We start from the raw sequence: 14,269 nt of genomic DNA on the forward strand, positions 1-14,269 counted from the left end.
TACTGGACTGAACATTCATTTGTGGAAAGTACTTTCAGTATTTCTTGCAAAAAATATTTAATTTTGTTATTAAAAAAAAGAGAATATGTAAATGTGAAATATTAGTGGGGTGAGGGCAGAGAAGAGTAGAACCAAATTGACCTTATCCTAGCTTATCGCATTGCCATCTCTACCCATAGTCGTACAATATAGCCAAATCGGTTTACAATTTTATGCTAAAGAAATTAACTATGCAACCTGAAAAAAATTGATATACTACTTTCACTACGTCCTACCTTATTTCTCTTTTGTTTTCGGATTATATAGGAAGAAATACAATATCATAAAAAATTCTCTCTGAAAAAATTATTATTTAAAACTATGATATTTTATTACTCCATAGTAGCAGTGGCGGAGAGCCGGAGCCACATGTACCAAACCAAAGGGTGTCAACCCACCGTATTGCTCGATAATTGTATATACCGACACCCTTTAATTTTTTGGCAGAGTCTGTTTTTTTTTATATTTTGAGTTCATTTAATGAAAATAATTGTTCCGTAGTAGTATCCTTTGTCAAAGCTAGCTCATTATTCCACAGATGGGCAAGTCCAAAAGGGAATCTATTCCGTATTAAATATTGGTTCTGTATTAAATACTGGCACAGAAAAACACAATGTTTTTGTTGTCGCCCTACACAGCCACTTGTTTTCTCCATCTTCCTCCACTTTCTCAATCTCACTCCATACTGCATCTTCATCTCTTCCGGCGGATCATCGCCGTCGGAATCTGGTAAAACCCGACCCGAACCAACACCTTCCGTCGGAGATGGAGGATTACTTGAAACAGTTTGTGGAGGAGACATCGTTTTACAATCGGTTGGTTTTGGGTACATTCATGCCGGAATCATGGTGGGGACCACTTCCTCACATGCTTCAGGGATGGCTCCGTAACTACATTGGTGGTGTTCTGCTTTACTTTATCTCCGGTTTCCTCTGGTGCTTCTACATCTATCACTTGAAGCGCAATGTATATATTCCTAAAGGTAAAATTTTTTCTTTGCCCTGTTTATGTTTTTTGTTTTTGAATTTCTTTTACCTTAATTTGTGATGTGTCGTTTTTGCGTGCTACAGTATTGGAGAGTAGGCTACGCATGCATTCACACTTCATTGTGTATATGTAGATCAATTATTTATAACCTTGAAAAACAATGACGAATTTTCTGTTTTATCAAATTTTAAGGTAGTGATATTGCTTTTGATGACTATGAATCTGAACTAGATCGCATCGATAGCTATTTATGAGTTCCAGAGCAAATTCCTTAATTTTCTCAAGTTAGTATCAGTGGTTATAGAATTTTACAAGCCGATCTTATATTTGTTTTAGTTAATGGTCCTTTCAGTTCTAAATATGGATGTCAATTTTACGATGAATGTAACAACTCCATTTTTCTTATGCTTCGATAAAGATAACGTTGATTCTTACTTCATATTTTCTCCTGTGAGTGAAAAAGGAGAAGTTATGGACTCATTAACATTTTATTGCAGATGCCATCCCTTCTAACAAAGCAATGCTCTTGCAAATATCAGTAGCCATGAAAGCGATGCCATGGTACTGTGCCCTTCCATCACTTTCTGAGTACATGATTGAAAATGGATGGACAAAATGTTTTGCAAGAATAAGTGATGTTGGATGGCTTTCCTATGTTATCTATGCGGCTATTTATCTTGTAATAGTGGAGTTTGGGATCTACTGGATGCATAGGGAGTTGCATGACATAAAACCTCTGTACAAATATCTCCATGCTACACATCATATTTACAACAAGCAAAATACACTTTCCCCATTTGCTGGTAAGCTCTCAAGTCTAGTCATCTCATAATTGTGGCTTATTTGTGATAACAGCTTGTAGCTGGCGCAGCAGTTAGGTTTCTCTGTGATACTTCTTGATAATTTGTCGAACTAATGCTGTATTTCCTGTATGATGGCTATAATATTGGGAAGCTAGTCCCGAGGACAAACTAATGTGTAAATTTTTACATCCTAATCTTGTGTCATCACCTTTTTCTTTCTTGGTCGGAGGATTGACTGCAGTGGTTGGTTAGACTCGTTTTACCAAGACTACTATAAGTCTCTCACGAATAATACTTGAAATGAAATAAAGACGATGGGAACAAAGCAATTCATTGGAATTTCATCTCTTACCTTTTAAATGTTTCTCTGTGCGAAATCCAGATTACTTGAAAGAGCGAAGTAGTGTTTGGTCAAGAAAATGTTCTTATTTTCTCTTATCATTTTGTGGGAAACTAGAAATCATGATAGGATTGAGGAGAGAAAAATATTTAAGCAAATTTCTCAAAAGTTGGACATTTTGAAAAATGGCTAAAAGGTGTTTCCTACGTTTCCACCACAAAGAGAAAAATAATGTATGTTACAAACTATGCCATTGACCATTCGAATCACACCTACAACATGCAAACTGTATGTTCCAATCCACTCTTTTATCTCCTCTCTGCAGGACAGCCACTAATCCCATGCACAGCAGCATAGTTCCTCCCAATCTTCTCTTCCCTACCTTTTCATCAGAAAAAAATACCCTCCCTATCTCTCTCTTCTCACATGCACAGCCACTTGTGTACACCAAACTCGGCTCTTTTTCTTGTATAAATACACATAGTTCCATATACATCCACTTGTTTTTCTTTTTGCAAGTGAAGAAAGCTAGTATGCTTTTTATGCCTTTTGGTAAAAATGATAAAGAGAAATAGTTACTAAAAATGATAACCAAAAATCCAGCATTATGGAGAGCCTCTTTGTTCTTCCAAACAAGTTTTCCACAAGAACCTGAACAAGAACTATAGGATACTAAGAATTTCTGCAAAATGAAAATTGAAACTTTTGCTTTCGGCCATAGATTTTCTTCCTCCCGTCTAAATGAGTTTCAGAGTCTAAATACATAGCCCTGGAAGTAAAACATTACTAAGTTGTCGCTGCTTTGTCTTTTGTAACCATCTATTATCTCTGACATTCTGAACCTTTTATAAGCCTCAGTTCTTTGCAATGCATATCCATTCTAGGAAATTGGTTGCTAAATTGTGACAAATTGATCTCTGAATGTCATAGCTTCTTTTATGGTTTATCTGCCCATAGTCATAGTTCATTTCCGAGAGCTTCATAATAATCAACATGTTCTGCTATCAGGATTGGCATTCCACCCATTGGATGGAATACTGCAGGCAGTGCCACACGTTGTAGCTCTATTATTGGTGCCAATGCATTTCACTACACACATAGCACTCATTTTCCTGGAAGCCTTATGGACGGCTAATATTCATGACTGCATACATGGGAAGGTGTTTCCTGTAATGGGTGCTGGCTATCATACCATTCACCATACGACATACCGCCATAATTATGGTCATTACACAATATGGATGGATTGGATGTTTGGAACTCTTCGTGATCCAGTTGAAGAGGATGCAAAGAAAATGTAATGTACTTGATACCCAAGGATGTTCCTTGCTGTTCATTGTCCAAGTTGTTAGGCCACCAGTGGAATGTTAGAACTTGCCTCGTGTATTTCCATCATTGATGGATGTAAAGTTTTTTTGTAGTAGTTTGAGTTGTAGACTGAAAACAATTCTGTAGGCTGATTATGTGATCTCTATGTCTTTTCTTCCCTTATATTAATAAAATCAGCGGGGCAGAGACTTTCAATCTAATCTATGTCACAGTTTTTGATGGTCCATATGTTGGTTGTGAACTTGTGATAACTCATTGTGATTTCTACAAACACTACGTGGAGCACATAAGCTTATTGGAGAATAATTAATTTTTAGTTAAATGTTTGTGCTGTGAAGTTATATGTTTGTGCTATGATTATACAACGTGCACTGTTGATGTGATAGTTTGTCGCACATTTCGCTTGGTTGTCAAATAAACTGGCCCATTTTTCTCATTCTATTATTGATGTGTAATCAACAAGGATGCAAGACAGCAAGACAGGACTGACAGTTAATTGGAGTTGTTATGACCACGTAATTATTGAATTACAAAATTATAGAAATATACAATGTAGTAATTAACTAACGAAAGCCAAATGTTTCACATGAATATAACGTGTTACCATGCTATGTTGGGCAAATATCCAATTTGTTATATGAGTTAAAACTAAATTATATGTAAATAATATGCTGGTTTCTAGGTTCTGGTTGGTGACTCTGCTTGAATGTAACTTCATTTTTTTGCTTGAGAATTTACTGCAAAGAATATTTAGTATGTGGTTGAGACTTGATGAGAAGAATATATCATTCATTTGAGAAACCTCTTATAATCGTAATTTTGAGAGCATTAACAGCCAACTACGATAAGAAAGACAGAAGGATTCCTACAATTTTAACACAACTCTCTTAAAATTGCTTTAATTTGTGAGAAATGTTAGTAAACAATATATTGCATATATCAAACAAAAGTATAGTAATTCTGATTATTCAAATAAATGAAGCTTTTCGTCCAATTTTATATGACTGATATTTGATTACATTAATTTTAAAATATAAGTTGTATTGTGAATAATAGTGGACGTAGTGAAATATTAGGCCAAAAAGTTAATTATTCAAAGTATCAAAAATAGAAAAGTTAATAATTTAAATTCGCAAATATTGTAAGAACAATACTATAAAATGATATCAGTATTCTTACAAAATGTAAAGAAAGTGTGATACGTGTGGTGAGAAAATTTTACTTATGATTTTATTTGACATCATCTCTGTATAAAGTGAAATTCCTCGGTAAGGATTGCAGAGTACTTTGGAACTGAGAAAAAGGAAACTAACTGCAAGAGCTAGCAACTTCTTATCAACATATCCATGTCTGCTACTTCATTTCTAGTTCCCAATTCTAATACACTGACCCTCTGTCCCCATTCCAATTTTGTCATCAAACCCAAAACAGTTCTTCCTTTCAAATCATTCAATTTTAAAATTACCACCTTTTCCTTCAAACCCAATGATAATAATCATTCCAGCAAAAACTTGGAGCAATGCAATCTTGAATTTGAAAATCAAGATTATGGGTCAACATCAAACCCTATTTCACGTTCAAGTTCAGGAATTAAAGGCCCTACTGCTCCATGGATGAGGGGTCCTCTTCTTGTTGAACCCAATCAAGTTTTGGACTTATCCAAATCAAGAAAGAAGAAAGATGCCAACTTTGCTAAAACCCAAAATCCTAATGATGCACTTTCTGGTAAAGTTAGTGGAGGAAGAGGTAAAAAGGCAATGAAGAAGATTTATCAAAGCATTGATAAGCTCCAAGAAACGCAAAATTTGGAATTTACACATGTGGAAACTGATGCTAAGTTTGAATTTCAGTTCCCACCTGGTTCTTTAACTCATTGGAAAGATGTGAACTTTGATTTTAATGAACAAACTCCATATGTGAAAAAGGACAAAGTGGAAAGAGTGGAATTTGATATTTTATCAAGAGAGAATGAAGGAAGAGGGAATAGACGAAGTGGAGAGAAAATGCCATGGGAGAGTGAGGAAAGATTTGTGTATAGGAGAATGAAGAAGGAGAAAGTTTTAACAGCTGCTGAGTTGAAACTTGATGCAATGTTGCTTGAGAGATTGAGGGGTGAGGCTGTAAAGATTCAGAAGTGGGTGAAGGTTAAGAAAGCAGGAGTGACACGAGCTGTTGTTGACCAAATCCACTTGCTTTGGAAGAATAATGAACTTGCAATGCTCAAATTTGACCTGCCTTTATGTCGTAATATGGACAGAGCTCAAGAAATTATTGAGGTTGGTCTATAAACACTGTCTTATATACTGTTATATGTCCGTAAATAAGCTTTCTATAATTGATGCTTCATAGGGTGAAAAGAACTTGCACAGATACTTGTTATTTGTAATGACTTAATTTCAGCTTCAGCTCAAACTTCAAAAGGATGAGTAGGTATTTGATTGATCGAAATATTTCTTCTTTTGTATTCAACTTCTTATGAGTTGTTCTGTCACTGGGTCATAAGTGTGAATCCTCAAACCATTCCTCATAGTTGCTAATGAATACAAACATGGCTTCTAGAAGTTTTTGCTCAATAATGAAGAGGTTGCTTTGTTAATCTTCTGTCCTTTTTGATAGAATTGTGTGTGATTCTTTTTGTACTGCAGATGAAGACTGGAGGCTTTGTAGTTTGGAGGAAGAAAAATGCTCTGGTTGTTTATAGAGGATGTGATTATACTTTGAGACAGAAGGATGACCCCAAACGGCATCATGATTTTCTCCGTAGTCAACAAAACAATTCATCTACTTACACCTTTAAAAAGACAAGTGCTTTCTCGTCGTCGAACTCAAGTAGGAGCAGTGTAGATGTGATAAGTGGTGAAAGCTCAGAAGAGGATAGCCTAACAATAAATGAGTCACTCTATGAGAGGGAAGCTAATAGATTATTGGATGACTTAGGACCTCGTTATGTTGATTGGTGGTGGCCAAAGCCTTTACCTGTGGATGCAGATTTGCTTCCTGAAGTGGTTCCTGGATTTAAGCCACCATTTAGACTTTGCCCACCACGTTCAAGATCAAAGCTGACTGATGATGAACTTACACACTTAAGGAAGCTTGCTCGTTCTTTGCCAACTCATTTTGTCCTCGGTAAGTTTCTGGTTCTTGATGATGCATATCTTGTGCAGATGAATTGCTCCATGAATTTTATTCTTCATATGTTTGCTGCTTGTGTATGTCGTGGATTGCTATACTGTCTCTCTACTGATTTCTTGGACTCGAGTTATCTTTATCATTGACAATTTTCCTGTTTTATAATTGTAGTTTGCTTGTTGTATGGCGTTTGGTATGTGTGATGTTTATGCCATTATATGATTATATCAAGCGAGAAAAATTGCTAGTGGTGCATTAGCAATGGTATATGCTTCTTCCAGTTTGACTGTCTAGACATTTAAAAGTGGATATGTAATGTCTAAATTAATTTCGAAAGGCTTTCGATAACGAAACATGATATTTGACTCAGAATTTTGACGGTGTTTGTCAGTCACAGGTTTTAAATTTATTTTGTATGTGGTGCCTTTTTTTGTAAGGTACTCCTTTTATCGCTATAGAATAGTCACTTCTGCATGTGAGGGTCAAAAGAATCATTTGCCTAAGATTGTTGAAATATTGATTTTTAAATATTCTCAATGTAAGAGTTTGTGACTTGAGATTGTTTTAACGTAATTCCTAGTTTTATTTCTATTTCCTGAACTTGTGTTTTTTCCCCAAAATCTGGTCAAATTGACCCTAGGAAGCAAAATGATTAAATTTGCATGGAGATAATAGATAAATTTATCAAAAGAGTCTTCATTTTGAACCTCTTAAGGTTAAAGAGAAAGCAAGTCAGAAGTCACCTTTCCCCTCTTGTCTCTAGAACATTATACAAGTGCACTCTCAACTGTTGCTAGGTCTTTGCTACACATGGATAAGAAATCAACTAATTGTACTTATTTGGCATTTTGGATCGTGGATGATTTTTAAGTTTTGAGCACTTTGTTGCAATAGGTTATGCGCCTTGTGCAACACTTGCCTATGTTTGTCCTGTTTGAGATTGTAATTACTTTTCCATGACACGATATGAAGGGAGAAACAGAAAACTGCAAGGCTTGGCTGCAGCCATCATAAAATTGTGGGAGAAATGTCATATTGCAAAGATAGCTTTGAAGTGGGGAATTCCAAATACTAACAATGAGCTAATGGCAAATGAGCTGAAGGTAAGTTGTCGGAACAATTCGTACTTAACATCCTTATAGTTTCTCAGTCAATCGCAGTCAACTTCTGGACCAACAGATGAGTCTGTTCTATTAGTTCTTATATTAGCAAGCTTGTTTTATTGTTACATGACATCAGCTATGTTTCTAGGCATCTTAGTAGAGTAGAAAATGGGAGGAGAGGAGCTGTTAACTGCCCTCTGTTTCATGTAATTATCTTGTCTTGAGGATTAGTATTTTAGTAATAGTAGAACAACTAGTTACTCAAAAAAAAAAAAAAAAAATTGTTACTCATCTTCAGTTTGAACGACTATTTTGGTTCTCTATGAAATTTGGGATGGAAGTAGGGTAGCACAGGGTTTGGCGAGGCTTGAAGTTTTTCAATTTTAAAGTTGCTTACTTTCAATACCCATTTGCATCCTTCTATGTTCTCAATTCTTCTTATTCATACATAATGATCAAGTTTAGCTAGTGTACCAAGGGTGTGACATAGCGGCCAATAAACTGCGTGAAAGCATTGGAGACTAGGGTTCAAATCCCAGCGGAGGCAAAAGATGCTAGATGATTTCTTCCCATCTGCCATCTGCCTAACCCTTGGTGAACAGAGTTATCCGGTACTTGTGCTAGTGGGAGCTAATAGATACTCGAAGGATAGTCGAGGCACGCACAAGCTTGCCCGGACACCACTGTTATCAAAACATAAAAATAAAAATAATCAAATTTAGCTAGTATATATTTAATGGATTAAAATTTAGGTGGCACTTGTCAATGAAATTTTTTATGAACATGCAATTATTTTATTTCAAATTCGTGTTTGTTAAGTTTTACGAAGAAGTTTTTGTAAAATAATTTTTCCAAGAACAAATTTTTGAAATTGTGGTTTGAGAGTATATTTCAAAGAACTTGTTCGAGAAACAATTTTCTACTTACAAAACACTCACTTCAACAAAAGTCTTTTAAAAATACTACAACTATTAAAACACACCTCGAACTTTCTACTAGTATTTTAGAAAACTATTTTCAGATGTTGTCTGAACGATTCTCATTTTTAGGATTGACTTAGCTATCAAAATTGCAAAATACAGAGGAGGACTTAAGCAGCTAGGTAATAGATGATTTTGAAGCTTTGTTGGTGAATATGTCAGGGCACTGGTCCCAGAGTTGAGCTTACGAAGCTTGGTGGTGAATGTTTCAGCAAAAACACTTTCATTGTGATTAAGGGTGTTTGGAGTGTGGCATTGTAAACAATTTTTTGGTCTTGAAAACACTTCAGCAACTGGAAAAAGCGAACGTGGTCTAGGTGGTATTCAGTGGAACTGTGGTTCAGGCGACAGAGGTTGGTGTTGGAAGTTGGTAGTGATGAAAGCAACACTTGAATTTTTGGCTGGCGGTTTCTGGTGTTGGGTTTTGGTTTCTCTGGACTGATATGATGTCATCATTGGTATAACTTAAAACTCTTGGAAAATCTTTGAGGAGCCTGACTATTTTAATCAATTAAAAGAATTGATTCCAATGCAGACCTCTTTCCTGGAAGTCGTTACTTGAAAGTGCTCCATTATTACTGAATTGACTGAAGTTTTTTTTTTTAGTCTATGCATTGTTGACTATCTTTTCCTCTATTCTCGCCTCGTTTTCTAGCTACAAAATCTCCATAGTGCCATGGCGGCCTTCTTCTAAGCAGTGGTAGAAAAAAGAAAGAAAATGTTGGGCACATTGAGTATAGATCACCGGCTTTGTCTTTCAGATTCTGATAAAATGCTCAAATTTTTTATGTAGTATCTTACTGGAGGAGTTCTTTTATTGCGGAATAAGTTCTTTATAATCCTATACAGAGGTAAGGATTTTCTTCCTTCTCAAGTTGCAAGCCTTGTAGCTGAGAGGGAAGTGGAACTCAGAAGATGTCAGCTTGAGGAAGAAGCTGCACGATTCAAAGCAATTGAAACCCTTCCAATCACTACTGGAGAATCAATGAGCATTAGTAATGTTGGGACTTTATCAGAATTCCAGACAATTGCAGAACCTGGAAGGGAGAAATCTGAGACTGAAGTTCAATTAGTAGCAGAAAAAGAAAGATTAGAAAAAGAACTGAGAGATGAACAGCACAGCCTTTACATTGTAAGATATCAGCTATTCTTTTTTCCACTTTCAATGTTTTCAGCAGCAAATGAAAGATGCTTTCTTACTCAATCGTGCAGCTCAAGAAGAAGATTGAAAAATCATCTATAGCATTGGGAAAGTTAGATGCTGCATGGAGACCTGCCAAACCAGATGTCGATAAAGAAATTTTAACACAAGAAGAGAGACGATCTCTTAGGCAGATAGGATTGAAGATGGACAGGAGTTTAGTGCTTGGTGAGCAGACTTTTGCTATATTATCCTCTCTTATCATTTCGTGGTCAAACTATGAAAGCTGTAGCTGAGTTGCTATTGAAAATTCCATAGTCATCTACAGATAAATTGTCCATTATCTACCAGGATTCTGAAATTTCTGCTATGGTTACACATCTTAGATAGTTCCATAAAAAAAGAGTTAGCTATTATTTTTCATATTCCCTAGTTGGGCTTGCATAAAAAAATGCATTATCATTCATGTGCTCGACAAGAATGCCTCAACCCCCAAACTAGTTGGGACTACTATATGGATCCTCCATATCCATTCGTTTTTATTTGGGTCCATTTCATTACAATACTCAACAATAACGCCTTTATCTGATAACTTCTAATCGCTCAAAATTTTAGGATCTTTAATTATTGAGAATTGTTGCAATTCTGGTCCTCCTATGATAAAACTGTCTTGAACACTTGGTCAGCTCAAATCTACTTTTTCAATTTGACTTCAGGGAGACGCGGTGTTTTTGATGGTGTATTAGCAGGTCTCCATCAGCATTGGAAGCACAGAGAAGTTGTTAAGGTGATCACAATGCAGAAAATCTTTTCTCAGGTCATTCATACTGCAAATCTCCTGGAGGCAGAAAGTGGTGGAATTCTGGTTTCTGTAGACAAACTTAAAGAAGGCCATGCTATAATAATTTATCGGGGAAAGAACTACAGGCGCCCGGAATTGGTGCCGCAAAATCTTTTAAACAAAAGACTAGCTTTAAGTCGGTCCCTTGAAATGCAGAGACTTGGAGTGAGTCTTCTGTGTCTTATGGCTAGTTTATTTGGTCCTCAGTTCTTATAATTCCTGGATCTAAGATTTATTTTGTTCTTTGTCAGTCATTGAAGTTTTATGCAAATCAAACGGAGCAGGCAATCTCTGATCTTAAGTGCAAGTTGGTAATTTCTGTCTCACTGTTGAAGTTCCTCTTTGTCTACATACCAACTGATGGGCTTTGCCTTTCATGTCTTAACTTACCTCATGACTATTAGCTTTGGCTTTGAAATGGTATCTCAAGTGAATCCTATTCAGTTCTCTTAGCTGAAATTTGATGGATAATTGTCTTTTACAGGTAGAATATACAGTAAAGATTGGTCAAATGGGGGAAGATCTAAAAGGTAGTGGTGCATAACTACTCTTGATCTTGATCTTTATCTTGACATGGTCTACATGCATCAGCACGAAGAGAGTTCACCCATTGGCTAGCTGAGTATTATGGGGAAATAAGGACTATTGCTTTGAGCCCTTGATTAATGACCTTAAACTTGTTAAATTTTGAGATGCGTCTTGGGATTTCACTTTTGGGATAACTGTGCAACTTGTGGAAGCATTCAACTATGTGATTCTCCTTGATGAGACAGCAGAGTTTCAGGTATTTTATTCTCAGTTACCTATAAAGATATGCTGTCTGTTATCCAGAAATTTTAGCTGTTGTTTTACTTCAATTCTAGACGGTTTGCAGCACTCAAATTTATTGACTTGTTGACATTTCAAATCAATACCAAACTTTCTTGAAAGAAAATGATTTAGTCATGCATCATTGTTCCTTCCACTCATAAGCAAGACATACGGATTTGCCTGTGGCTGTCAATGACCCAATTCATTCTGGCTAAACCTTGCAATATATAGTTTGCATCCGATTGATTTTTTTCTTTCCTTTGTTTGGTTAAAGTAAGAGGTGAAGCTGCCTCATATTGTTTCAGATTAATTTTGGATTGGAAAATCCTGTCTGAAATATAGAGGTTTGAACTTCAAAATTATGTTCCAGTTAGGACAAGTTTACACTAAGCACCACCTGAGTTATTATGTTTTAGTAACTTTTCAGTTCTGTGAACTAGGTTGGAATAGGAGACAGTGAGAATGCAAAATCCAATCTAGACTTGAAGAGGTGTTGGTCTACTAAATTTTATGCCTTTGATGAGGTTAAGGTATCATTTTTGAGTTTTAGCAGTTAAGCGTCCAACATTTTTTACTCGGAGTCTGAGGTCAATACCATAAGTGGCTTTAGAATCCCAAAAATGAGCGGAAGATCCAAGTTTTAAAGCAGATATACTACATATCCTCGCACCATGCGTTAAATAATGCAAGTAAATGATAAGATGCCAAGTACTGCACCTTCTTAGCAAAGGGGAGAGTTGATATATCCTTCCACAGGAATGGCTTAGGAAGTTTTGATGCTCGCAGTGTGAGATTTCTGTAAAATACCACTGTAGGACCATTTTGGCCTGCAATGTTACAGGGTGTCGAAAGAATCTCCAGAGATTCAAGAATTCATTACTTTCTACTCCTTTACCCTTTTCCAGGTTAGGTGTGTCATTTAATAAATATATCCATCATTTCTCTTGCTGTCTTTTCCTGTTACTCTCATCGGTGCTTCAATTTGGATTTTATTGTTCTGAATGGTTTTTCATATTTGCATAACTGGGACGATCAAATTCATTGGAATTCTCAACCAATGTGTAGTTCACTTATCTGTGTCTTGTGTGACAGGATGATGGTGGACTTGCAGAAGAGCATTGGATTGACAGAGTAACATTGCTAACATTACAGCATGGTCAATCTTTTCTGCTACTTGTTGCATGATCTGGTAAGGTTTAAGATTGTTTTGCTTTACTTCCAGAACTCAGACCTCACTCCCATGACCTGTAGTACAGGAAAATATCTATTGAAGCACTAGGTAGGCCGACCTCTATACTCGAAAACAATAAAACAGCATTTGGAGGAGGGAGAAGATGAATGTAAGATAGAGATTTGTTCCATACAGCACGGATTCAGTAAAATTAATTGCTTTGCTGTTTCTTTAAGGACACTCTGCCGCCTCTCGCAGCAACTGCATGATATTGTGCCAATTCCATGTTTCAACTACTGCAGACATGTCTCTTATTTTCCTACTGAATGGCAGATTGAATTGTAAGGTCCTGTTCGTACCACACATTGACTTTTAAAGTTAGTTACTCAGCTTATTCAATAAGTGGCAAGCCCACACTGCAACAAAAGGTGGCTGCGATGCAAGATGAGATAAGTGTTGTTATTATTCTGTATTGCTGTAATAAACAATTAAACTTTCTGAAAAAACAAAACAGAAAGTTAGTAATACTTGTTTAACGAAATAGATTCTGGAAAACAAAAAACAGAATAGGAATAAATCGAGCCCACTGAATACACAGTGTGTCCTTAAGGAAATTATTCCCCTCAATACCCGAGGTGCTGGAATATATCCTCCCAGGATAGAACGATTTAACTCACCAGTGTATTGGTACCAAAACTCTGATGAACTGCGAACCACTCAATGGTCGTAAAACACACTGGAAAATATTGTGCAGAAGAAGAAGAAGAAGAAGCTCAGAAAATTTCGTTAGGAAAGATTCTGGGATTCAAACTATATTTATAGAGTTGCTGGCATTGTTTCTGAAAAGGTTTGCAACCTTTCAGAAACAACCATGGCTGTTGGAAAAGGGGTGTTTGAAATATTGCGGGAAAAAATATATTTAAAATAATCCGGGAAAGAAAACGGGGGGTCGCGGGTCTTATTCCGGATTGAATTTTTCGTTAATTATTTAATTAATTAATTAAATAATTGAAAGGAATTTTGTCCAAAAAGATTAATCAATCAATCGTTGACTGAATAATCCGAATCCGGATCCGAGCCGAGCGAGCGACGACGACGGCGCGAGGCTTGCCTTTTTTCTTAACTCTTTAAGAGTTAGAAGAAGAGCAATTATATATATACCTATCAAAAGCCTTTTCTTTCTTCGATATGGGACAATGTCCCTTTCCCAAGGGAAACTCAAATATTTCATTTTTCCTCCATTTTTCATACTCCTTCTTTAAGCTACACAAGCTTAAAATCCCAACAAGTGTTACGGGGAGGATTCATTGTTATTTGGTGATTATCAATCCAGGCCGTAGTGCACCTATGGATTTACCCTTCATTTTCCACAAGACAACGATATAGGTGTTAGTGTAATTTAGTGGGAAATGTGTGGTCAGGTTGTGGCTGCTCGACGGTACATATAATTTGGATACCAACCTTAGGCATCATTACCTTTTCACATGCATTGTATGACACTAGATTAACTATAGTGAAGTTTATGTCCTCTTTGTTTGGTGAAAGTTGGCAATAACTTTATCAATGCATTGAAGCTAGTTTTCTGATTCAGGGAAC

The 14,269-nt window shown here is 36.3% G+C and overlaps 2 protein-coding genes across 5 annotated transcripts; both read left to right on the top strand.

Annotated features, from left to right (window-relative positions):
* Positions 1 to 490: 490 nt before the first annotated feature.
* Positions 491 to 3,698, top strand: LOC104094653 (delta(7)-sterol-C5(6)-desaturase). The gene is made up of 3 exons (XM_009600620.4): positions 491 to 1,021; positions 1,524 to 1,829; positions 3,178 to 3,698. The coding sequence occupies exons 1-3, from the start codon at positions 805 to 807 to the stop codon at positions 3,468 to 3,470; spliced, it is 816 nt and encodes a 271-aa protein (XP_009598915.1). The 5' UTR covers positions 491 to 804; the 3' UTR covers positions 3,471 to 3,698.
* A 1,052-nt stretch (positions 3,699 to 4,750) lies between these two features.
* Positions 4,751 to 14,217, top strand: LOC104094654 (chloroplastic group IIA intron splicing facilitator CRS1, chloroplastic). 4 transcript variants are annotated; one of them, XM_009600623.4, is made up of 11 exons: positions 4,751 to 5,774; positions 6,144 to 6,624; positions 7,600 to 7,730; positions 9,504 to 9,842; positions 9,923 to 10,079; positions 10,601 to 10,857; positions 10,944 to 11,003; positions 11,177 to 11,476; positions 12,595 to 12,691; positions 12,759 to 13,128; positions 13,963 to 14,217. In XM_009600623.4, exons 1-8 carry the CDS (start codon positions 4,845 to 4,847, stop codon positions 11,234 to 11,236), a joined length of 2,415 nt encoding a protein of 804 aa, XP_009598918.1. In that variant the 5' UTR covers positions 4,751 to 4,844; the 3' UTR covers positions 11,237 to 11,476; positions 12,595 to 12,691; positions 12,759 to 13,128; positions 13,963 to 14,217. The 4 variants fall into 4 exon arrangements, with proteins under 4 accessions (XP_009598918.1, XP_009598920.1, XP_009598917.1 ...); XM_009600625.4 differs by having other exon boundaries at positions 4,753 to 5,774; positions 10,568 to 10,857; positions 10,944 to 10,999; XM_009600622.4 differs by having other exon boundaries at positions 4,754 to 5,774; positions 10,568 to 10,857; positions 12,754 to 13,128.
* Positions 14,218 to 14,269: the final 52 nt, after the last annotated feature.

The sequence above is a fragment of the Nicotiana tomentosiformis genome, chromosome 2, assembly GCF_000390325.3.
Source record: "Nicotiana tomentosiformis chromosome 2, ASM39032v3, whole genome shotgun sequence".
Classification (NCBI taxonomy): domain Eukaryota; kingdom Viridiplantae; phylum Streptophyta; class Magnoliopsida; order Solanales; family Solanaceae; genus Nicotiana; species Nicotiana tomentosiformis.